General features: G+C 37.6%; 1 protein-coding gene across 1 annotated transcript in view; it reads left to right on the top strand.

The window, feature by feature from the left end:
* The window catches only part of LOC132071595 (cytochrome b5 reductase 4), a 32,068-nt gene extending 8,275 nt beyond the window's left edge, over positions 1 to 23,793 (top strand). Inside the window, exons 5-16 of the mRNA XM_059469250.1 lie at positions 2,343 to 2,384; positions 4,656 to 4,710; positions 8,041 to 8,098; positions 8,207 to 8,300; positions 8,858 to 8,890; positions 9,658 to 9,780; positions 15,751 to 15,891; positions 17,076 to 17,228; positions 17,839 to 17,989; positions 20,605 to 20,691; positions 22,104 to 22,268; positions 23,170 to 23,793. Of these exons, the coding sequence (XP_059325233.1) occupies positions 2,343 to 2,384; positions 4,656 to 4,710; positions 8,041 to 8,098; positions 8,207 to 8,300; positions 8,858 to 8,890; positions 9,658 to 9,780; positions 15,751 to 15,891; positions 17,076 to 17,228; positions 17,839 to 17,989; positions 20,605 to 20,691; positions 22,104 to 22,268; positions 23,170 to 23,224 (1,157 nt within the window). The 3' untranslated portion in view covers positions 23,225 to 23,793. The remainder of the gene's footprint in view (positions 1 to 2,342; positions 2,385 to 4,655; positions 4,711 to 8,040; positions 8,099 to 8,206; positions 8,301 to 8,857; positions 8,891 to 9,657; positions 9,781 to 15,750; positions 15,892 to 17,075; positions 17,229 to 17,838; positions 17,990 to 20,604; positions 20,692 to 22,103; positions 22,269 to 23,169) is intronic.
* Positions 23,794 to 25,208: the final 1,415 nt, after the last annotated feature.

Here is a 25,208-nt window from a genome sequence, read left to right as displayed (position 1 = left end):
CCTTCTCTGGAACACTCCAGCACTGGACTTGCTGAAATCCTTCACTCTAAGATTCTCAAGGTTTACTTTGATTCCTGTGGGGTTATATATCCTCCTCTGAATTATCAAAAAGTGATTGACTTACTTCACTATTAGCCAGCAATACTAGTCTTTTATTTTTTGAGACCATATTCTGCAAAGTTTGCATTTCAGAGTAGAAGAATAAATTACTAAGTTAAGGTGCATGTTTTTGAATAGAGGATTAAATGGGTCCCATAAGTATAGAGGCAAAATAAGACTTCAAATTATGGATTACATTGCTTTCTTTTTGTCACAGAGAATGAATGTTCAGCAGTAAGATGAACATTAGTATTTGCTGTTTGGTGCAGTCTCAGTACAGAGCAAGGAAGGCAGATGTAGGTTTGTTTGGGCATTGCTGGAAGATTTGTGGTTTTTTACCTTAGGGTATTTTCCCTGTGGTGTGGTGGTTTCTTGGGAGATGGTACAATGGTTTGCTTACTGAACTGCTTAAGGAAGCTGAAGTTGTCCTTACACACTCTAGGTTGGGGATTTTTGAGGAAGAGTCTTTTGAAAATGCTGGTAATAGTTAGTGTTTTGTCAACTTGTATTTTGAGAATGCTGCTTCATGCTGTGGTGGTGACTAATAGGAAATTCTGAGGTGTCCCTTCTGTAGTGTTACAGTGGATCTTTGCTCTGAAGCATGTGGTGTTTGTACTTGCTGAGAAGGCCAGTGCCATACCTAGGTGTGTAAAGGATGATTTCAGAATCTCCCTCAGCAAACCTGTACAGCATGAAACGCTTGCTGCCCCTTCAGGGTGCTCAGCTGTAAATATTAGCACAGTCTGAAATATTTTAATACTGCTGGTGTTTCCAGAGACACTGGTTAGTGTGTATAGTAACATAATCCATATGTTACATTAGTGGTTCCTTGGGAGTCAGAATGCATGTTGTATTATTGTTAATTCAACAAGATTAGACTGGGAGCTGTGATGTCATCCAAGGAAGAGAGGTAGGGCTCTGCCTTCGCTGTATCTCATGTCATCCTTAAAATTGCAGTGCTGATTTCTGTGCAGTGTGTTAAAATATAGTGAAATGAGAATAGGCTTCTAAATACAAAGAATTACCTTTCATTAGAACACAGTTTTTGTGAACAACTTGCCCATCCTGGCAGAAACCATAAAGTGGTGCATAGCAGAATATGCAGACAAATGTTACCTCAACCAAAAATTTATGGAATATTTTCTTTTTACCTCAGCTAAAAATGTGTGGAGTATTTTCTTCTTACATTGAAATGGCACAACATGAAAGTCTCTGAAGGGTGTTCTTAAAGAGCTCGCAAGTAATTTTGGAATACCATTTGGTTGGTGCTTTGCTCTCTAAACCTTTCTTAACTTCTCTCTAGCATTTTTTCTCTAACACTCACTGGTGCAATGCAGAGCACTGGGAATGATATGGAAGACCAGGGAAGAAACATTCCTGTTTTGGTTTTCATAAAAAGGAGTAGGAAGAGCAGATTTGCTTCTCCTACTTCCCAAACTTGGCTCCTGTAAGAGAGAATATAAATGGGGCCTTTCATATAATGACATTCTGAGATGTGCAATGTAGAGAAGGGCAGAAAGGGGCCCCAGGTATAGCCAGAGGTCTGGTTTCCCCTCAGATTTACTGTGAATGGAAGGACATGTGGCTGAGAGGTGCAGTGCCTTTCCCATCAAGGTGAGCACCCAATAAAAGAATTGATGCTGTGTAATTCACCTGCTTGGTCTCTCTTTTTTTAAATTTTCTGCTAGAGTCAGTTGGTTTGGAATAGTTGTAGCGTACTGTAGAATAAATGAAAAACTGAGATAATAACTTGAAAATAAAATCATTTGGCAGAGGAAGCTTATAGAAATATTTCCTTTTTCCTATGTTCCTGCCAAGGATTGGGTTCATATTTCTAAGGATTGGATTGGTCAGATTTGCAGTCTATTATGTGATGTTGTGAGACAGGTATCGTTGGAATTCTTAACAGATTCAGTGAGCTTCTTAGCTATGAAGTTTATAATTGCACAAGATAATCTGTGATGGTTTTTTTGAAGTGTCAGAGTTCCTGCATTTCCTATCCTTTGGAGCTGTGCAATTTTTGGTGCTTGTAATGTAACAATTTTTTAATTAGACATGCTCTTTTGGAATGGTCATCAGTGCTGCATTTTTTTGTTGCTTCTTGATGTCTGAAGCATCCTGTTCATTCCGTTAAGACTTTTGGAATGTTTACTCAGAGATCCTTACTTTGGCTAATTTAGCATGATGTGGGGAAATACTGCAGCTTCTTAACTGTTGTGCTTCTTTTTTATTAATGCTTGCAGAGATTTCTTCTGCTGTGTCTGAAGACAAGAAACAGCTTAATGGTAAGTTCTCCCCTGGAGCAAAGTTGGGAGTGAATCTCAAACTTATGTGAATATCATTGAATGAGCAGTATTTATCCACACTTCTCTCTCTTTGCATTTGAATCCAGTAGTCAGGCTGTAGTGATTTGTGGAAATTTCAGAAGGCAAAATCCTACCCAAGTGTTGTGAATTCTGTATTATAAAACTGCAGTGGAATAGTGTAGATAAGGGAGATATGAGATGGACAAACAAGGTCATCTTGTCTGTGAAATGCCAGGAAAATTTTCTGCTCAAGTCTTTTCTATCCAGTCAGGTCTTCCACTTGTTTTGCCAGATCTTTTTTTTTTTTTCTTTCAAAGTGCAAAATTTTGCATTTCCTTGTGAGCTTCATGAAGTTTTTGTCAGCCCATTTCTCCAGACTCTCTGCATCCCTTAATAACCTTAACTTTCCATGTTTGCCTGTTTGCATGATTTGTTATTGTTCTGACTGGGAGAATGTGTGCCCTGTAGATTGCTGGTGACTGTGTGAAACAATATCAGCATTCCCTGTTCCCTAGGGAGTGCTTGCAGTATCTGCCCTCCAGCTGGACTTGGTATGCTGATCACAGCTTTTGTGACTGGCAGTTCTACTCACTTTCTGTCTGTGATACAATCTACCAACCAAACCCAGCTCTTTCCAGGTTGGCTGTGAAGGTGGTGTGAGAACCTCTATCACTAGCCTTGCTGTCCCATAGGATTGTGTAAAGCAGTCCTGTGATGTGCAGGGTTATAATTGTGCTGTTCATCTGGTCACATTAAACTCTTCATTTCATGCCTGCCATCAGCCTTTGGCTTCACCCACAGCTTTTCTTTATTTGTGATCACCATGACTAATAGAGCACTTTGCTTAATTGGTTCACTGATCACCTGAATCATTGTCTTTTTATTGCAGCATGAATCACTGTTTTCATGTAGCATCTTACAGTATTTCAAAATAATTAATAAATAACTTGTTTTGCCAGAATGTTCTGTTTTATTGTGACTGTTCATATATTTCTCTGGACCTGCAAAAGCAAATAAGAGTATGTATGACCATGGATTCCTGTTATCCCTGGAGACCAAGCAATTCATATGTGTGTCCTCAAGAAAGGCTTAGCCCTTGAGAAGGCTTTTATCATTAGGTGATGGGTTTTCTTTTGCAGTGATCTGACTGCTCTGACATTTAGCTTCCTTGGCAGCTGCAGATGTTGTGTACTTAGGAGTAATTAAGGATCAAAGAATGAGTAATTCGACTGAGTTTTAATTGCTTTGGGTTAATTCTGGGTGATCAAATAGTTTTGACAGATTGGGTTAGACCTGAGTGGCTCTTTTTGTTTTTATCTACTTCCCACGTGTTAGAGCCACTCAATTATGTGTTTAAGCTTTTAGTCATACTAGAAATTTTACTGGCATTTAGAAGATAATAATCTGGGTAACTGAGAATTCATGTGCTAATTATTTAATGCATAGCCATTTCAGGTTTGCAAGGTTTGCCTTTGAATGGGCTTGAAACCAGCACTTACCAGCTGTTCAGTCTGCAGCTTCCTCCATCATCATTCTATTTAGCTTCTTTGTGTTAAAACTGATTCAGGATTGCAGTTGCTTTTATCTATTCTCTGTCCTCAAGCTTTTGCCAAGTATGTTCAATTTCTATTCTGTCAGAGATTGGTACAGCTGACATTTTGAAAGACTGACCAACTGTTGCTTCCCAGCAAAAGCTGTTCCAGACTGTTTCATGCAGTTAAGTAGTTAAAGTGAATGTCTGAATTCTGTGAAAATTCCTAGCCAAATGCTGTGTAGAAAGATTTGGGCTGCTATCTTTGCTTAATTGACTGACACAAAATGTTACTTGCAAATTAGGTTAGATCAGACATCTCAAATTGAATTTATTCATCTGAATTGTATAAACAAATAGTTCTGATAAAGGAAAATCATTCAGATAATCTTTTTGTGCTACACTATCACAAAGTGTTAAAACACAAGCTACTAACAGATGAAATCAAGTACAACACAGGTACTGTGGTGTGTAGAACTGTGTTCTGAAGTAGACCTCCATGTTCTAGAACACTGCTCTCCAAGAGAAAGTGCTGAATAAAAACTAAGTACAAAATGTATATAGTCTAGCTGTGGAAACAAAGCCACCAAATATTGTTCAAGAACACTTAGAACATTCAATTATAAAAACCAAAACCATAAACCCCAAACATACCTAAGTATTATTTATATTAAGCAAGCATCCCAGCAAATATTTTAATGACTGTCTGCTCTTTGCAGGTGTGCTTCCTGAGAAGAAAGTACTGGCTTCTTCTGCTAAAGATTTAAGTCCAAGGTAAGCCTTTGTCTGTAGTTGTCTGTTGAACATTCTGTTTAAGAATTCTGTGCAATTCTTAGTAAATACAAGGCAAGTTCTTCCATGGGTAGCTCTTGAAATTTCAGTTAAATGAGTGTATTTCATTACCATCCTTGTATAAGTAGGAAAGTTGAAGTTCAGGTTTAAAACAAGTTGCCAGAGGTCATAGGGGCAGATGATGGTTCTTTACTTGTTCTGTTGATTCCTAAATCTTGTGCTGCCTTGATTGTATACAAATGCTTGGCTTATATTTGCAGGCTCCTCACCTTTGTTTCTTGGGAAAACTCATGGAAAGTGATTCTAATTGGACTGATTACTTTCTTGACTTTAATGAATTTGTCCATAAACAATTGCTGTGCCTTGAAAAAGGGCATCATTTCAAGCTGGAATGTATTGAGATTGATAGCTGCATTCAAGTTTCTACAGTATGTGAAGCCAAGCAGGCCCTGAAATCTTACTGTGATATGCCTGCTGATGTCACTGATGCATCATTTTACTCCATGATACCTTTGATCCTCAAGATCTAGCTTCCCACCTGGCATCAAAATCCCCTGGAAATATGTGTTCTCTGGGCTAGTTGCATGCAGTCATGAAATACTATGGCTTGTAAACAATTGGAATGGGGTTTATTTTCTGAAGTGCTCTCCAAACCTTGCTGCCTTTCTTTCCATGTGTGTCTGGCATATTCTGGCATGTGACTGGAAGGTGTGCAGCCTAAGATGTGTTGGCTGTCAGGAGTATTTTCTCCTCCCTTTGTCCCTGTTTTTCTGGTCCACGAGTAGATGGAAGTTACTTCCTGACAAGTGTAAGGCCATGCAAATAATTAGCAACTGAAGGCTTTCTTTTCTTTTTGTACTTTACACTGGATTTATTACAAGGTTTGGACTTGGGAACATAGGAATGAATGCAAAAACTTGATTTTTGATATAGAGGTCAGTCAGCCTGACCTCTATACCTGGCAAAATAATGGAACAGTTTATATTATGTGCCATCATGCAAAATTTGCAGGATGGCCAGGGTATCAGACCCAGCCAGCATGGATTTAGGAGGGGTAGATCATGTCTGACTAACCTGGTCACTTTTTATGACCAGGTAACCCGGCTAGTGGATGCAGGGAAGGATGTAGATGTTGTTTACTTGGATTTCAGCAAGGCCTTTGACACTGTCTCCCATAGCTTACTCCTAGACAAACTCGCAGGCCGTGGTCTGCACAGGAATACTCTTTGCTGGGTTCAGAACTGGCTGGATGGCCGGGCCCAGAGAGTGGTGGTGAATGGTGTCACATCCAGCTGGCGACCAGTCACCAGTGGTGTCCCTCAGGGGTCTGTGCTGGGGCCAGTTCTGTTCAATATTTTTATTGACGACATGGATGAGGGTTTAGAGTCTTTTATTAGTAAATTTGCTGATGACACTAAATTGGGAATGTGTGTAGATCTGCTAGAGGGACATAGGGCTCTGCAGAGAGATTTGGAACGGTTGGATGCATGGGCAGAATCAAACGGGATGAACTTCAATAAGTCCAAGTGCCGAGTCCTGCACTTTGGCCACAATAACCCCCTGTACCGATATAAGCTGGGGACGGTGTGGCTGGGCAGTGCTCAGGTGGAAAGGGACCTGGGGGTGCTGGTTGACAGTCGATTGAATATGAGCCAGCAGTGTGCCCAGGTGGCCAAGAGGGCCAATGCCATCCTGGCCGGTATCAGGAATGGTGTGGCCAGCAGGAGTAGGGAGGTCATTCTTCCCCTGTACTCGGCACTGGTGAGGCCTCACTTGGAGTATTGCATCCAGTTCTGGGCCCCTCACTTTAGGAGGGACGTTGAGTTGCTTGAGCGTGTCCAGAGGAGGGCAACGAGGTTGGTAAGGGGCTTGGAGTACAAGCCATATGAAGAACGACTGAGGGAGCTGGGGTTGTTCAGCCTGGAGAAAAGGAGACTAAGGGGCGACCTCATCGCTCTCTACAACTTCCTGAAGGGTGGCTGTGGTGAGCTGGGGGTCGGTCTCTTTCTCTGGGCAACAACAGATAGAACAAGAGGACACAGTCTCAAGCTGCATCAAGGGAGATGCAAGTTAGAATTAAGAAGGAAGTATTTTACAGAAAGAGTGATCAGATACTGGAATCATCTACCCAGTGAGGTGGTGGAGTCATCATCCCTCGAAGAGTTCAAAAAAAGACTGGATGTGGCACTTGCTGCCATGATCTAGTTGAATTGTTAGAACATGGGTTGGACTTGATGATCTTACAGGTCTCTTCCAGCCTTGAATTTCTGTGATTCTGTGATTCTGTGATTTGTGGAGGTGAAAGGAATTGTGGTTTTGTGGTATGTGCATCAAATCTTTAAGTCTTGGAAGCCACCCTGTCCGTTTCGGCTGTTTGTCTCTGCCCAGACACGCGTAGGATGGCTCTGGGACAGCCCGCACTTCAAAGGACGAATCCGGACTCTTCAGATTTTCAGTCTTCAGATTGTTTATTATTTCTTATCTACAGAATTTTCTTTCAGCCCGACAGAGGTCTGACCAGCCAGGCAGCCAAGGGCACTCTGACCTCCCACTGGGCGGTCATCTATTTTTATACTAAAAACTACGTACATCATATTTACCTTTATTTCTCAATACCTTTCACCCATATTAGCAAGTGCACCTTCACCATGGACCAATCCCAAAGTGCCAACATCACCACAGAAAATGGATGACAAGAAGAAGAAAGAAGGACAAGACATGCCCTGATCTCTCCATCTTGTCTCCATAACCCCCCTGTACCAAAACCCTAAAATCTATATTTCACTCTGTAAATACATCATTCCTACACCGTTCATTCCCAAGTGACTCTCACGTCCTCAAACAGGTGGCACATCCCTCGAAGGGTCAAAGTCAAGACACCAGAAGCTTCTGGCAACATTCCAGGATTTCTGAGCCCCCCAAGGGTTGTCTCAGTAACTCTGGACATCCGGAGTGATGTGCTGAGTTCCCACACCACCCTGCCTATTTAATGCTTTTGTCTGGACTTAAGATTTTAATCATCCATATGCAAGGTTCATATACTACGAAGAGAATATATGTGCTTTTTAAGTAAAATTAATGCCATACAATTTTAACTACAGTGTACTGACTATAAGAATACATAATTAGGTAGTTATTTTAGTAGTTTTGTCAGAATTACTGACTTTGAACTTAGTCTTCAAAAGTAGTAAGTAATATGTTTGGCTTGTAAATTTGTTATACAAGCTCTGTTTGAAGGCTTGGGGTTAAATATGTTTTGATATGCTCAAATAAAGTATATGTTTTTTTATTTATTTTATTTTTGTTTTACAGTTACGACTGGTTCCAAACAGATAGTTTGATCACAATTGTCATATACACTAAGCAGAAGGTAAGTATATTTCATGAAGGAAGAATTACAAGATCCAGTTGTGATCTAGCTTGAATTCTGGGAGAACTTCATAAAAATTTTTGGTTTTTTTCCCCTTGGCTATGAAAGGACATGAATGCAGACTTGGTGATAGCTGACTGTCAAGACAAACAATTAAGGGGAGAAATCATCATGGATGATCACTCATATCTTGTAGAAGTTGGTAGGTACTGTAATTTTGCAATTGAAAGTATTGTATTTTCATTCTACTGTATTAAAACCTTTTCATCACACCATTAGCATTTTACATGCACCAATTAATATTTTATTCCTCTTTCATTAGAGATGGTTAAAGTGCCTTGATGTAAAGGAATTACATTGTTTATCAACTCACATCTTCATTTTTTTAGTATGTACTAAATTTCTTACATATGGACTAAAATGCAGTAAGAAATTGATTTTAAAGTTGTGTAAAATTTTTCTTCAAATGTGTTTTTTATGATTATTAAAAAGCCCTCATTCACAAGGGCAAGTGCAATAATTGCAGATTGGTAGCTTTGCCTGAGCCATTATTAAAAGTAATGGGAAAAATAATGCCTTCATGCATGAGGCTTGTAGAAGTTATGAGTCAAATTTCAAGGCCAAATAAACATGCATACCTTTTTTAAGTATTATTAGTTCACTCAGTATTCCGAGACTTACCTATACTTTTTGTGTATATGATGGCTGTAGTAGAATTTCTTTAATGCTTAACACACAGTTTGTTTGTTTTTATTTCAGACTTGGATCATGCAGTTTCAGAAGATGTGGCTGGTAATTTCTGTCTCTTGCAGCACTTCTGTATCTCTTCTAGGATAGTCCAGTCAGGAGCTGAACTTCCACGATCTTTGTGGGTCCCTTCCAACGCAAGATGTTCTATGATTCTGATACCAAAATTCAATTTAAATTGGGAATTTCAGTTTATTTTTCTGACTCATCAGATACTTCACAATTTTACTTACCACCAGGTCCTGACAGAGTCAATCAAACCAAGTCATAACATGAAATATTTTTTCTTAATTGTGGCATTTGGGCCTGTGAAAGTAATAAGCTGGTAGTGCTCTGATCCCTCTGAGCATGACTGAAGGCTAAAAGAGCTAGAAGTTGGTTCTGTTGTGTATTTTTAAACTGTTCTTTGCTTGGACTGAGACTTTCTTATATTTCATTGTTAATTCAAATGGCTTTGAAAAGAAGGTAGTAAGTTGTGCTAACTAACAATTTCCAGTACGTGAGGACTCTGGGTTCATGAGTATTTTTCTTGACCAGATGGTCTGTGAAGCTGTCCTGGTTCCACAAACTGTCAAGCAAATAATGTGTATTAATTATGCATATCCAGTTAGTGCTTTTTTGAACTGCACTCTAAAATATTATAGGGAGATAGCTGGAAGTACTAATTTGATTTGATACTCTGATTTAAAGAATTAATTACATGTGTCTTGAGAAATGAGTAATTGTTCTGAATTTCTTTATAGTTTATGTGTGAAATTTTTTTTGTACAAAGTGTAACTAAAAGTAACAATATGAAATCTTTTCTCTTTTAGTAAATATTGCTGAAAAAGTAGGGAAAGTAGAGATTATCTTAAAGAAAAAGGATAATGTTCATTGGAAAAATCTGGGCCAGCCCTCTGAGGGTCATAATACTTTTATCAAACGCACAGACAGAGGTAAGCAATTTTATAGCCAGCTACCAGCTATTTTAGGACTTCTTGGAGCTTGTTAGTGATATTTGTTTTTTTCCAGAATTTCTTTTTCTGTTGTTGGACCTTCACTTCTTTTACAATTTGAAATTCTGATCTTGAAAGCTATTCAGGAATTTTCCTAGAAAGGGTTTGATTTGGAGGAGGGTTTTTTGTTTTGCTTTAGTTTGCCCGTTTGTTTTGTCCCACAGTGGATTTGAAGGTGAACCTAATATTGGAAGGGGAGCACTGCCTGAGTGTTGTTCCATCTCATGGTTGCCTGTGTGCTGGGTGACCTCTCTGTCCCCATGAAAACCTCAGTAGTCCCTGAGGACAGTGTGCCTGGATATGTGTCAATCATTATGAGAGTAACTGGAGTGAAGTATCAAAAACCTTCACTTGCAATTGTTACTGTAGATACAGTAACATCTGTCAGTGCTGCAAGGTTGTTCCAATACTTTGCGTCTTTGTAACTTGAGCTCAGATTAAATAAGGGACTTGAAGTCATGTGTAGGTACTAAAGCCACCTTTGAATAAGCTGTGTCTACAAGAAGCAGTAAATGTTATATATGGATTCATTTTGTAGTAACAGAATAGTATAAACTTGCTGCAGCACCAAAGTATGTTAGAGTAATCGGTATGGGTTTGGGGTTTTTTTCAGCTAAATTAAAAATTTCTGCACTATTACATTGTGTAATATAATCACACTCCTGATGTTATTGCTGTCACCTAGTTTCTCCAAAACCCTCTTGATCCTCTATCTAATAATGCTCAAAAATTGACTGTTGGATTGTAGTCTGTGTTACTCTGTGTGAAAGCAAAGCTGTGCATTTTTAAGAGCTAATAAAATGTTGCTCACCCTATTGTACACCTCTTACTGGCCCTCAGTTACACTACATGGGCCTTTAGAGTTGAGAGATTATTGTGGTAGAAAAAGAAAGACTGCAGGAAAGCTTATCTCTCTAGCTACCTTTAGTTTATGTGGAATGTATTTTTCTTTTTGAGAGTTTCAGAAACTGTTGAGTCATCCACTTTAAAATTAGATTTTTCAATACAATCCTCTGTATCTAAGGGGTTACAGCCTGATCTAATGTGTTGTCCACTGTCTGTTGGTCATTTTCTCCCTTATCACTTTTTGTGATTATAGAAAACAGAAAGAGAAGATAATCTAAAAGAATAAGAGATACAGGATATAGTGGCTTTGTAGATCCTTTGCAAATGAGGAAGGTTAGATGCAATTGACAAAATACATATTGAGCATTAGTAACTAATGCTTTCTAGATTGTTATCTTGTTACACTTTTTTTTTTGTAGTTTATTTTATTCAATTTTTGTGTATTACTAGTTCTTTTGGTAACTGTACTTTCTAATATGAGTGATCATTTTACCCAAAATGATTCCACTTTGGTGGCAAGGCTGTGAATAGTCAGTGCTTATGGGAGCAATGGTGTTTAATTAATTAGGATTTTCTTGTCTTTGAGTTTTTAGTATTTCTGTGTGTATTGACCAGTTAAAACACTTCATTGTATTCAGAGCACAGGAAGAAGGGCTGAAAACCAGCCAAGATTGACACTTGATGTTGTGTCTTTATTACTTGTTGATAAGACAGCATTCATAAATGAGTTTGTAAAGGATGGGTGTGTGACCACCACATGTGCAGAAGCATCTATACTTTATAAAGTTATTTAATATTTATTTTTGAAGCAGGCATGTTTAAATTCTACAAAAAAGTGATAAAGGTCTTCTTCAGGAACAGCAACTTAATGCAAAGATGGTACTGGAAGCCTATGGAAGAAACAATTAAAATAAGCCCTTCCTTTTTTCTTCATAGACTGGGAAAGCAATACTCCCAGATAAATTGCCTATGTACTCTCAAATTCCTGCTGAGTTTATACTAACATTTTGTCCAGTGTATTTTAGTTAATGGGAAGGAATGAGCAGAATTGTTGAAATTCCTCAAAGTTGAAGGGGATTTTTTTTCCAAAATGACTTCAATTTCAGTTAATTGCATTGTGTCTTAGGATGGTCAGGAGACACAGAAGAATATTCAATACTGCTTCTACTCCTTAAGAAGGATTAAGTACTTAGTTTTCTGGAGAAATAATTATTTATAATCCACAGTATTCCATAGAAAACAGAATTCAGTATAATTAGATTGTCAGTATAGGGGGGTTGGTGACATTACTTTTGGGTAGGTATTGTGACACTGGTCATTAAAAGTGCAAACAAAAACTTATGGTCATAGGTCTGGCATCCTGTGAAATTCAAATGCTGTATAAAAAATAAAATAGAGCTTTCTCATTAAACCAAACAAAAAAACCAAAACCCTAAAACCTGACCCCTTCCAACCAACAAAAATATCATACAGCACAGTGATAGAATGCAGGTTTTCATGTAGGTATTAAGATGTGATTTTCTTGTTGCTGCTTTTTCTGGGAAATAAGGTGTGGAAGCCCACTCATGAGGGAGCATGCACATAAATGCAGTAACCATATGCAATTAAAAATTACATGTTAGTAGGGATGACTTGGAGGTGTGTGTGTGTGTATGTTTTTTCCCATGGAGAATAAACTGCATCTTCCTTCTGAAAATGATACTGAGCTTTTACTCAGACTCCTGTTTTGGAAAGTTATCTGATTACTAAATTCTGCTGTTTTAAAGAGTGTGCAACTATTGGCAGATGTTCAGTAAAGAAACAAGGTGCAGCTGCCTCTGAGGGCTGAAGCAGGATCCAGTTTTCCTTGTTTTGTGCCGTGGTTTTTGTACAGATCAAGTGGAAGATCATAGAGGTTTTTTGGTTGGAAATACCAGAAGGGAGCAGAGTGCTGCTGCTGCACTTACTGTGTATCAGCAAGACTGACACTTTTACAGAGTGCTGCGTAACCTGAAAAAGTTTAGAAGGTGTTGATTCAGTGGGAACTCTATTTTGGGAGGGGAGAGAGGCCATCTAGGAAGAGCATGGCTGGCCTTCTTGGGTAATATCAAATAGCTTGTGAAATCTGGTAATTAACTGAAGCATTTGAGGGTACTGATGATTTGATGGTCAACAGTGAGGGGTCGTGGTTGTCTTAACTCCTAAGACTGGGCTGCTGCTGGAAGTGGTGGGAAGCCACCTTCCTTCAGCTGTGGTCTAACCTCCATTAGCTGTTCTATCTCCATTAGCATTCTCCATTGGCAGGAGTAGTACTTGAGGCTCCATAACCAAGAAACCTGAACAAAATAAGGATTAACATTGGTTGTTGGGCATGTTTGGGTAGTAAATGCTTTCTGAGAATAGGGTGGAATTCCTCTACCTGAGATGGAAGGGTAGTGGAGCTATTCATTTTTTTCCCAAGCCAACAGGCTAATGTTGCCACTGCAGCATCACTAGGATTATGACTAATAACTAAGAAATAAGAATTGTCACTGAAGTTTTATCATTGAAGAAAAGCAAAAAAACATCATTAAAGAAAAATTCTCAAGCTCCCTTTCATGACAAGGAAGAACATGCATTATGCAGAAGGGTGATACTCTCCAAAAGCTATCGTTATCTGTACAGCAGCTCTGTTACTAAAACTGAATTTGTATGCCTATAAATCAAGGTACTGTAGTTCTTGAATCCAGTGGAAGATGAGTTTAGAGACTGATGTCTCTAGCCCATGATTGTATTGCTTTTTTGTGGCAAGCCTTTGGTAGTGAGAGGCTGCAGGGCTGCTTCTCCTAGATCAGGAGCTGCAGTTCTGCCACTTGATGCCTACAAAGTGTTTAATTCAACCTAATCTGCTCACTAACTACTTTGGTCACTTTGAAAAATTGAGATTTGCTGCTAGACACTGACATCAAGATGAGAGAACAGTACCTTTTGCTTCTGTATAGTAGCAAATTATAAATCTTTGGCATCTGACAGTAACATGGCTTTGTGGGTTGACAAAACCAACTGGTTGGCTTCAGCTTGCTACTAGGGGCTAGCTCCTTTTGTTGAAAGGCTTTTCTGCTTTGACAGTTATTTTTGCTTGTGGCCACAGATTTTATAGGAATGACTGATAATGAACTAATTTTAGTTAATGTAGCAAAGACTACAATCTAAAGTAGAAGTTTACTTAGAAAATTTTCAAAAGTTATATTGGATGAATCAGGACGAAAGTTCTGTATGGCAATTGTGAAAATATGTGTATTAAAAATAGAGAGATAAAGGTTATTTATGAGGAAAAGGTTGGAATTAGTCAGGTTGGAAAGGTGAAAAAATTGTCAGGGAACAGTGAATCAGTTGATGAATCAGTTTTTTAACTTCTTTCTCCACGCCCAAATATGTGTAAGAGTATTAGCTGATGAGTGTTAAGGGTTACATTACCAACCTCACACATCCTTTTAAGCAATTTTTAAGTCTGCAGAATTGACAGCAGTCTTGGCATATTTATTTGACTACTGTACTTTGCAATCTTATTGTGTATTGTTTCTCAAAAGAAGGATAGAAAACAAATTTCCACAAACTTTTCATAATATTTCTATAGCTGGAGAGATGATGTTTTGTTTTACTTCAAGATTGGTATGAAGTAGAATTACTGACTTCCATTTTTTCAGGGCTTTAGGCATTCTTTTGATTTATCTGAAATGCTTGTTCATTCAAAAGAAGGAATTTGTAGGATGTTAGATGAAAGATGTGAGAAAATCTTAATAAAGAAATATTTATTCCATGTCAGAAGCTTTACATCGTGTTTCTGCAGGCATTTGTAGTGGATAACTCACTAGTAGCTATTTGAATAATTTAAGAAAACCAGAGTATGCAGAAAAATGCCAATTGTAGACTGACTTAGCTGAAGGGGAGCTCTGGAAGTCATCTGCTCTGACCTCCTGCTCAAAGCTGTTCAGTCAAGGTTTAAATACCTCTAAGGACAGACTCCCTCTGAGCAGCTGTCCCAGTGTTGGACCAGACCATCCTCATGGTGATGCCTGGTTGGAATTTCCTTTGCATCTTATCCTGTTTCATGAGTAGCTCAGCTTTTCATGTGAGCAACATGAGTATTTTTCAATACCATGGAAAAAAAGGGAGAATAAAACGTTACTTCACTGAAATTGCTCCAATGTAGAAAGTGTTGTTAGAAGGGTGTCATGCTCAAGTATTGTCATACGTGAACCTACCAAATTTTGAGAGCCTTTACATAAAAATATCCACTGGGATTGAGTTACAAACCTGTTTAGGCAGTGTGGTGCTGTCATCACACTGGTATTCCAGGTTGGAGCTAAAATACTGCAGTGCTGAAACAAAGGCCTGGCTGAAAAATGCTCTCCTAAAGGTAGAAGAGAGAAAATTACTCATGATCATCTTTTTTACTGGAGGCTCCTATAAGCTCCCTGGAACTTTCTCTTCTCCAGGTTGAACAACCCCAACTCTCTCAGTGTATCTTCACAGGAGAGATGCTCCCGCCCTCTGTTCATCTTCGTGACCCTTTTCTGGACTTGCTCCAGCAGGTCCACAACATCCTTCTTATGTTGGGGACCCCAGAGCTGAACATGGTACTCCAGATGAGGGCTCACAAGAACAGAGCAGAGGTGCAGAATCACCTCCCTCAGCCTGCTGGGTGGCTGTGGGCAGTCTGGTGCTGTGCTGGTTTCTGTTTCATTTGCATCCCACCAGCTGCTTTTGGTCTGCTTAGGTGTGTACCCATGTTGTACTTGTAAGGGGAGCTCAGTGCACGTGCAGTGTGGTACATATGGTTCTGATAGTTTCTGGTGCTTTTCTACTTATTCCCAGTCAATAACTCAGAGGCTCTTAAAATAACATTATAAATGAGTCCTTAGTCCAAAATTATAAAAATTGTTATAAGTAATCATACAAGAAGCATCTGTTTATTGTCTTGTTATAAGTATATAGTATATAGTATATAGTATATAGAAATACACACATTTGTTTCTCTTGTTGAAAGATACATAATTACAGAATGACAGATTGAGACTTAACTAACAAATAAAATGTTTTTAGGACTGTTCTACAGAAAATGCAAGTTGGTTTCTAAGACAGAAGTTACCCATGACACCAAACTCTTCTGCCTAATGTTGCCTAAGGGAACACATCTCCGTGTTCCTACTGGACAACATGTTTACCTCAAACACATTATTGCAGGTAAGAAAAATTGAGAATGTTGTAATGGATGTATTTTCATTAATCCTTTTCATAGTGTTGGGAAAATGCCAAGTCCATGGCCACTAACTCCCTGATTGTCGTTAGCAAGTCTCTGCTTCCAGGATCACAATCAGTACTTAATAATGAACTGACTGGATTAATATTAATGGAAAGCTAGTTATTGAGATGGCTGGCATTTACTGGTGACCCTACTGGTGGTCTCTACTGCCATCTCTTCCTTTAAAAAAAGCCAAAGCAGTGCTGTTCATCTTTGAAGTGTGGGGAGGTTATTGTATATGTATGCAGTGCATGTATATGTATCATTAGTCAGTTCCTTTTAGTTTGCAGCTTTTTTGAAGTGAGGAGGGTACTGTTGCAATTTTTTTTTTTTCTTCTGAGGGATTTATGGTAGTCATGGTTACTCTGCTTTACACTCCTGTTGTGCAATATTGATAATAATGTGAAGTTATGAGAGGAATGTGTCTTGAAAATCATGTGCTTTTCTTCAATGTACTATTCTTCAAAATTTTACAGAAGCTTAGAAAACAGGAGGTCAAAGAAATAGCCAATTTACTATTTTAAAGGGTACTTCTTAAAATTTGCATATTAATAGTTATACTGGTCACTGCACTTAGATTGCAGTATACATGGTAGAGACTTCTCAGAAGAATTTTTAAACATCCATTAATTTAGAACTGTTATGACCTTCTCCTCCTCCTCCTCCCTTCCTCATTCTTTAGTGGTGTCCAGCTCTTGAGGTATTACTGGCATTATACAATAGCTTTTTGAAATGATACTGCAAGAAAATATACTTCTGCAGTATTAAAAATCTGCTGTTTAGATTTAAAATAAATCAAGCTGTGATACTTGAAAATTAATGAAAATGTTTAGATTTTCGTATTCTTTGGGGATGACTCAAGATCTTTTCATCCTGTGTCCTGAATTGCTAAGTAGCATGGAAATACCATAGTCAAGTTTTTAATTGGAAGTAGAAGGCTTCCAATTCTGTAATAAAAACTGGTGCAGTGGAAAGTAATAACTTGTGCAAAAGCATGGGATGGTTTTATTTTTATGGTATATACAGGTTATTTATTTACTCTTTGCTTATCTTGGTATTTGTTTGTAGTATCTGTATGTAGAGTACTTTTCATATTATGTGAGCTGTATTTCTGTCTGCTCTCTAGGGACAGAGGTAGTAAAACCATACACACCTGTGTTGCCTTTTTTGCCACTGGATTTCCAAGAACCACCTTGCCATGATGGTGTGCATATATATTTAATGATTAAAATTTATTCCCATGGACTGTTCACACAGGCACTTGACCACCTACAAATTGGTAAATATATGCTGGGGGGTTGTGTTTGGTTTTGCAACAATTGCATTATTTTTAAAGATTCAGTGAGTATTTGTCTGAGTCTTGTGATGTTCTGATTGTTTACCTGCTCAATCAGGAATTACTTAAAACTTCTTTTAAATCTTACTCTCCATTTCCTGAGTGTAAAGGCTTGTCCTCACTGTAAACAGGAGTTGTCCTTTACAGAAAGCTCTCTCCTGAGTGATGTGTGTGGACTGTATCACACATCATAGTTGATGGCTTTGATGTCATATGCTCTGAGAACAACTTCTTGTACTTTTGCACAAAAAAAGGAGGTCTGTTTTATGGGACTTAGGATGTACTTCCTTTTCTGTTTCAGATACCGAGGTACATTTTTAATACTGACTTTGCAAATGTTTGTGTTCTCATTGTGTAAAATTCATCAAGGCAAAACATTTTATTTGTACATCTCTTCTTTTAACAAGAATGATCCTTATGTGTATAGTACCTTTCTGAAAGAAACCCTAATATTACAAAGATGAAGGCAATATGAAATGGCCTTTAAAAAAATCAGAATGCTAATTAGCCTGTTTTCATCAAATTAATGTTTACTTTTTATTTTTTAATAAAGGAGACTATATTTCTGTCAGCAATCCTGAAGGCAACTTCAAGAAGTCACAAGTTCAAACTTCAGAAGATCTGCTTTTATTGGCAGGAGGCACAGGTTTCACACCAATGGTTAAGCTGCTGAATTTTGCTCTGACTGAAGTCAGCTGTCTGAGGTATGTGGACTTCTTGACACACAAGCTTCAGTGTTAATAAAACAATTAACACAATAAAATGGTATGAAAGCATTTTTCTGGCATGCTTTAGGGAAGAATCTGTCTGAGGCTGAGGCAACTTCCACTTATTTGCTTATTGTCTTCTCTCTGATACATTAGAATAGTTAGCTAATGGTTTTCACCTACTGCTAAGCAGCAGTAACACATTGTTCCCAGATGAGTTCCAGTTTTCACAGATTTATATGTCACTTATGTAAATACAACATTAAGTATATTTGAACTCATGAAAAGATGTGTATTGCATATGCATTCTGTACTCTGTAAAATCTACAGAAGAAAGCATTACTTGTTCTTGCTCAAGGGAACAGGTTATGTCTTGCAGAACTAGCACTTCTGCTTTTGAAACAGAGAGATTATTGTACACTAATCTTCATACTAAAGCTACGAAGGATGACATAGACTGCAAAAGTTTGTTTCCAAAAAAACAAACCCCAAATCCAGACACTATTCTTAGATTGTTATATTTCAGCAGTTACATATAATCCTGTTTTGTGAGCAAAGAGACTTTGATTCTTGTTTGATTCTTCCAAAATGTCCTGTATTGTCAGTAGCAGATAAAAAGTGGTTGACTGGCTTTGTGAAGCCAAAGGATGAGTCTAGCATCTGACAGAGTGGGAACACATTTTTAGCTCTTTTCGGCACAATTTCATATGGGAATTCAGTGTTAGTTTAGGGTGCAGCAGCATCTGTTTCCTTACTAGTCAGAGTAAATGAATTTTTCCTTCTTGCTGTGGAGGCTAGTTAGGTGCTGGAGTGACTTGAACTCAGGCAAGTTCCATTTTTAAGGATTTGTTTTTCTGACTGTTCTAGGCAATTTGGTTCCTTGGCCTTACATTTGCTCTTTAACCCTCAATTTATTTTTTGGGAAAGTACTCCCAGACTGTCTTTAATATATGTATGTTTATCTGTATGAGATACATATGTGTGTATATATATGAGCAGTATTGCATAGAATGATCTTACTTTGCAAAGTAACTAGCCATAAGCTTGGTTTGTATATGCTAGGACACAAATTGCAGAAAGCTGAGGAATAATCTGTACAATGACAGACTTGACTCCTGAGGGTGCCAAAGCAACCTCTGTCTGGAGTGCTGGGTGAGTGGTGCTGAACCTCTGGGGCTGCACTGTGAATGCTGGAGAATCTTCAGCTTTCCTGGGCAGCATCTGCTGTAATGGGCTTAGACAATTGGATTTTCATTCTTACTGTCTAGACAAAGTCTGCCTATTGTCTTGTCAGTCTATTTCTTGCCTATTGTAAATGGGCAAAACAATTTGTTCCCTTCATAGCTGCACTATCCTTTTGTGCATCAAGTCATGATGCATTTTCTGCAGCCTTGTTTCCTCTCTTACAGGTCAAATTAAATTTGGCCAAAGTATTACCTATAAAAGAATATTGGTCCTCTATGCTTCCTTTTTCAGATGAGGATTTTTTGCTCCTTTTACTGGTTGTATATAACTGCAGTCAGGTGGGTATATTTCTTAAAGAAGACTGAAGCACAAAGACACTAAACACTAGGTAGAGGGCTAATGCTCTTCTCAAGTATAGGATGCTGGTAATCTATTCTTGATTCTCCTTGCTCATTGTATCTTTGTCTCCAGCTTTTCATTCCTAAATTACCCCTCTGTTGTCATATTCACTTTTAATATAGTGTCCCACTTTCATCATTAGTCTTGTTCAGAAGGTAATTTTTTAGCTTTCTATCTCCTTCCTCCATTTTAAAATCCTTTAAGGGTCTTCACCTCTTCTTTCTGAGCAGTCTTCCATATGACCTTGCATACCAGTGTTTTTAGTTCATTAAAATCTACATCCCTTGAAGTAGTTTCCAATATGTTAGATTCACTCTCTTTCCTTACAAAGGGTTGATGAAGCTTCTTATTTATTGTCTAAATTTTTGTTATCATTCTGTCAACCAGTTTTTCTTTCCTGGTGGGGATCATACTAAATTTCCACTTCTTCATTTTAGTTGTGTTCTCCCTTATTTCCAGCAAGACTGCGACCAATTTATTCCAAGTTTGTAATTTTCTGTTCGTTGCAGTGCTGAGTACTGAGCAGAACTGCAGCAGATACCTTTGTCTACCCTGGGGAATAGGGTGTCTCAAAGCACCATTCTCCATATAATCAATTTCTACTTTTGTGCCCATGAATAAAATGCATGGCTTTCCAATGCACTTTTTATTGATTTTCCACCACCTGAGTAACACTCAATGCTGTGGTGCACCGTGCCACTGTTTAGAGCACTACTTTAGTGTAGTGGGCTTTATTTTCCATGTTTTCAGAGAAGTGGGCCCTGGGAAGCATGTAAAGGTTCTGGCACATTCCAGTTTCTGAATAAGATGATTTTAGTATTTAAAGATGGAGCGTAGCTGATTTGGGACTGTTTTATCTATACCAGGCAAGTTTTTCAAAGCTTGTTTAGTGAGCCTCATTTTGACTTATAATGCCTATGGAGAAAACAAAAAATATAAGTAAAAGGTTTCTGTATGATGCATTAAGTTCTGATTCTTTAACAGAAACAATCTGCAGTTAATTTTAATTTTTGTTTTGTTTTTTTAAGGACAGTGAAGCTGATCTTCTTCAACAAAACTGAGGATGACATACTCTGGAGAAACCAGCTAGAGCAATTAGCTCTTAAAGATGAAAGGTAATTAAAAGTCTTGTGGAGAACAACTTGTAACATCTCTGTATACAGAACAAGTCCTGGGTTTAGACTAACTGTTCAGCTTTGGCATAAGGCCAGATTCTGATTCTGTAAGCTCTTAGCTAAGAATATGATGAGACTTAGGGAGTGGAAGGAGATCCATTGCTCACAGATGCATAGCAGAGGCAATGTTGTATGTTCTGTAGGTCCCATGGGAAGCCAGGGATTTGATTTACAGTGTTTAATAGATGGTTATTGGAGATGATATGTTGGCTTGGATGATTTCTAAAATCATCTAATCATCTAATAAAAAAGTTGAGAAGCTTTTTGATGCAGAAAAAATTTGCCTTAGCCTTAACGATAGAAAATAGTTATGCAAAAAGGAACACAAAAGAGAGAAGGAGAATGTACCCCAGGAGAAACATTCTGAATTTAGAGAAGTCTTCTAAAAATCATATTGGTGTTACTGGTTATGAAAATGTTTATAATTCAGAGTTAAAATAGGCTCATTACTTTAATTTTTTTCTTAGTAATTGCTGCATTTTGCCCTCAATTACTATGTAATTGCAGATTAAAATGTAAGTAGTGCATGTGTAATGTTAAATTATTTCAGCAGGCCATAATTCTCTGTCAGAAGACAGAGGATTATCAGATTACCCTTTAATTTCAGTTCCCTTGCTGTTACCACAAGATAAATTGTCACTGCTTAGATTTTATGTGATAAAAATATTTTTTGTTTATGGTTAATTCTTAGTTGAATTCTTCCTCAGTAGAAACCACTTGTTCCTTCACAACACTGAAGTGAAAAATCAATACTATTTCATACCCTAGTGATGTCTGGCACATTCAAAGCTTTGTAGTCTAGACATTGTGCAAATTTACAGTAAAAGGCTGCTCTCCCTTTCCATAGGAGCCTCAGATACAGAAGTGTTTGGTTTTTACTCAGTTACTATTCTGTTAGTGAGTTTTTGAAACCAACGTTCAGTAATGAGTATTTTCTCATTACTGAAATTGTACTGACATTTTCACAAGCTTGGCCAAGCATTCTTATCTCACTGCTTGTTTACTGAGCTGCACCAAGGTTTGTGTAAAAGTGCTAATGGAATAGTAAAATCTGTGCTTAAGTATCTTAATTGGTGCCCAGCTTAATGGCTGGGACTTTTTGTAAGGTGAAATAGAAAGCTGGAATTTTTAACATTGGAAGATTTGGCTAAATAAATACGCAATATTGAAGGTGATTTGACTGACTTGATCAGTAGGAATGACTAAATATCTGTGAGATCTGATACTGTGGTGGGGAGCTGAGCAGAACAGGAAGGTAATCATAGGAAACATCAGTGTCATGGTCACTAGCATTTTGTGTAGCAGATTTGTAATTGGGGGTAATATTTATGAAATACTCTTCTCCTTACCAGGTTTGAGGTTCAGTTCATTCTTTCACAACCATCAAAAGACTGGGTAGGTAAACAGGGGAAGATTTCTCCATCTCTTCTGTCTGAGTTTGCGAAAAGAAGCAGAAGAGACTCCAAAGTGCTTATCTGCATCTGTGGTCCAGCACCTTTTACAGAACAAGGAGTACAGTGAGTATTTTAAATAATGAACTGGAAAGTGAGAAATTTTTTAGAATTTGATCACCTAATCACCTGTAGTGTTTCTGATTTGGTAGTCTTTAAAAAATGACATCCTGTTGTCTGCTTTCTAAGAAAATTTTCAAAATTTAAACAGACAAAAAAAGGAGTTAAAAAATCACCTTGTGCTGTACTTGAGGAGTATATTTATATTTATGTGTAGCTCAGTAAGTATCAGCAATGTATAAGTTTCGTGAGTTTTCGTAGTATGTTGTCCAGAACTTTCTAAAAGCAACTCTTTAACAGTGACCTTTTTTTCCCCAAGGTTTTAAATGCTGCTTTTAATTTGATGTTCATAGAAAAGTTGTAATAATAGGAGATAAGCTTTCTTTCTTGGTGTTAGCTTGATAAATAAGGTTACAGAAGATCAAAGCAGTTGTTCTATCAGAAGCATTTTTCTCAATTCTTTTAAAATTAATGCATTTATTTGTGTCTGTACCTAGTATTTTCCTTTTTAAATACATGTTTTAAGATAAAAGGTCCTCTAAATTTCTCTTGAAATTCATTGAAGCCCAGCTTCAAAATATCGAATATGATGTCATTTGCATTTCTGCAGTCCTACTGAAGTCAATGTGTATTGGCCAATAATTATGCTGCCTCTTGAGAAATCTGAGATAATTCAGATTACATCTGTATTAATTTTTAGAAATTGTTTTCATCACCCAAAAAGTTTATGTAGCATATCTGAGCTCCTGGGCATTGATTGTTTTCTAAACATATTTGCAGGGATAAAGTAGAATGTGCATGTCTGAATAAAAACAAGGAAGTGGTGCTGAAGTTATGCTTCATCTGTGTCTGTGTTGGGTTTTGAGTTCCAAATATTAATATTGCCAACTTGATTTCTGACTTTCAGATATCTGAAGGACCTTGGATACTCTCAAGAAGAGATACATGCTTTTACTGCATAAACACATAGGAGGATATAATGTTTGTTTGTATAATTCAGTGTTATTTATTTATCTTCATGAATTTAAATAAGTGAGAAACAATTTTGTAAGACTTGTAATTTCACTCTTGGTACCAAACTGTTTCTTGGAAGAAGCATATCTTGGAAAAGAAGTTTTATATTGTGTTTTATCTTCTTTTTGTAAATATTTTTGCTAATATTTAAATCATCCAGGGTATTAATTTATTGTAGAGGCAAGCAAAAAAGTGTAGTATACATTATGTCAGGTGTTTCATGTTGTTGGTTCATGAGAATTCTGAAATTTGTGACAAGTTCTGATTAAGGTTTTGACTTGATAAAGCTTATTATTTCTTACTGTAAAAAGTCCAAAGAGCAATACTGTCTGAAATTAAATATTGCACTGTAACTCAGGTAATCAGTCATTGAAAAATTTTCCTTTTCATCTGATGTCTCTTATTTGACTTGCAAGTGATCCAGATACATTTCTGGCTTTGTAAACAGAGAAGAAAAGTACCTTTGGTAAAATATAAAATTTACATCAAATAATAAAAAAATAATAATTTTACATTACTTCATGTATTTCTGCAATTTTTTTAATATTTTCATTTAAGTGCTATAAAGAAAGGTTTCCACAAGCTTAGTACTCCAGCTGAGAAATCAAAACAGAGCCATGGATTCTTGGTCTCTCACAAAACTTCCCATGTGACCATTTGACTGATGTCAGGCATCCTTTGTTGTGACCCAATCTGAAGATAAAAACATGACATCACAGATACCAGGGTCAGGACCACAGAAATATCTATAAATATTTGACAGGTTGCACTAGTATTAAGTGAGGTTATTTCCATCAGTGTGGTTTTTTACACTCCAGTATTAAGAATGAGTTATCAGGAGGCTGTAATCTGCAGCCTAATGGTATCTGAGAGAAAAAAGCGGTAGAGCAGCTGTTCATCCCCTTCTAGATGTTGTCATTATTTTATGTGGGTGTTGTTTTGTGTGACATCTAGTACTGTTTCTGTCTTCCTGTTGTGTTGAATTGATATTTCTTCCTCCTAAGAAGCAAGACTTGTAGTTGTGGCATTAATACATTCAAGAAAAATATCTTAATTATACCTTCAAAAAGGCTAAAATTGCTATCTGATAGTGACTGGCTATGCTTAACTGGACTGTCATCTCTTCAATAAACTGAGTGGCCCTCCTCAGTTTATTGGACTTGAAGTTAGAAAAGGATCTGGTTTTCAGTTGTTGCTCATAGGTCACAATTTATTTCAGAAGACTGTGGTTGAGAGCAGTCATAATTTGGTATCTACAGTGCAGTTAAGTGAAGGGACATTTTTCCAAGTTCCAGAGTGAACTTTCTGCTGAGATAAGCAGAGTTGTGTGTTTTCCCCTGGTCTGGCTCTCAAAACAGTAGGCACTTTGAAGATTTTTCAAATGTAATTTAGGATTAATTGTCATACTTCCAAAAGCCTCAGATGTTCTTTGGAGTTTTGAATAGATCTGTTATTACTGATAACAGATCTTTGTGTGAGTAGCTCAGCAACAAATGGTCATTTGACTTCAATTTGCTAATCCAGATATGATAGAATTTGTTAAAAATGCCTGAACTGGATCTTTTAAGTTTTGCTTATATTGTTCAAATACTTGAAAGACTTGTTGCAGGTCATAAATTTTATAATACATTCCTAAAGTGATGGCCACCAGGCTGAGCATCTAAAATAAAGGTGAAATGTTTTTTGAAGGCAGCAATGCTCATGGTCTGGCTGCTTGCATTAGGAATTATCCCAGCCTTAATGCTGATGTTAAAATGGAGCTGCTAGCAGCCAAGGTTTTTTTCTTGTAATTAACCTTTTTGTGATGAGATCAAACAGACACAAAATGTTTTGACTGGAGAGCAGGCCAGTGCAAAAGGATGTGGAGGTGCTGGTTGACAATGGCTGAACAGGAGCCAGCTGTGCCCAGGTGGCCAAGAAGGCCAATGGCAC

This window comes from Ammospiza nelsoni, chromosome 3 (genome assembly GCF_027579445.1).
Source record: "Ammospiza nelsoni isolate bAmmNel1 chromosome 3, bAmmNel1.pri, whole genome shotgun sequence".
In the NCBI taxonomy this organism is placed as follows: domain Eukaryota; kingdom Metazoa; phylum Chordata; class Aves; order Passeriformes; family Passerellidae; genus Ammospiza; species Ammospiza nelsoni.
Note: the sequence above shows the minus strand (reverse complement) of the source record. Positions and strands in the feature narration are given on the sequence as shown.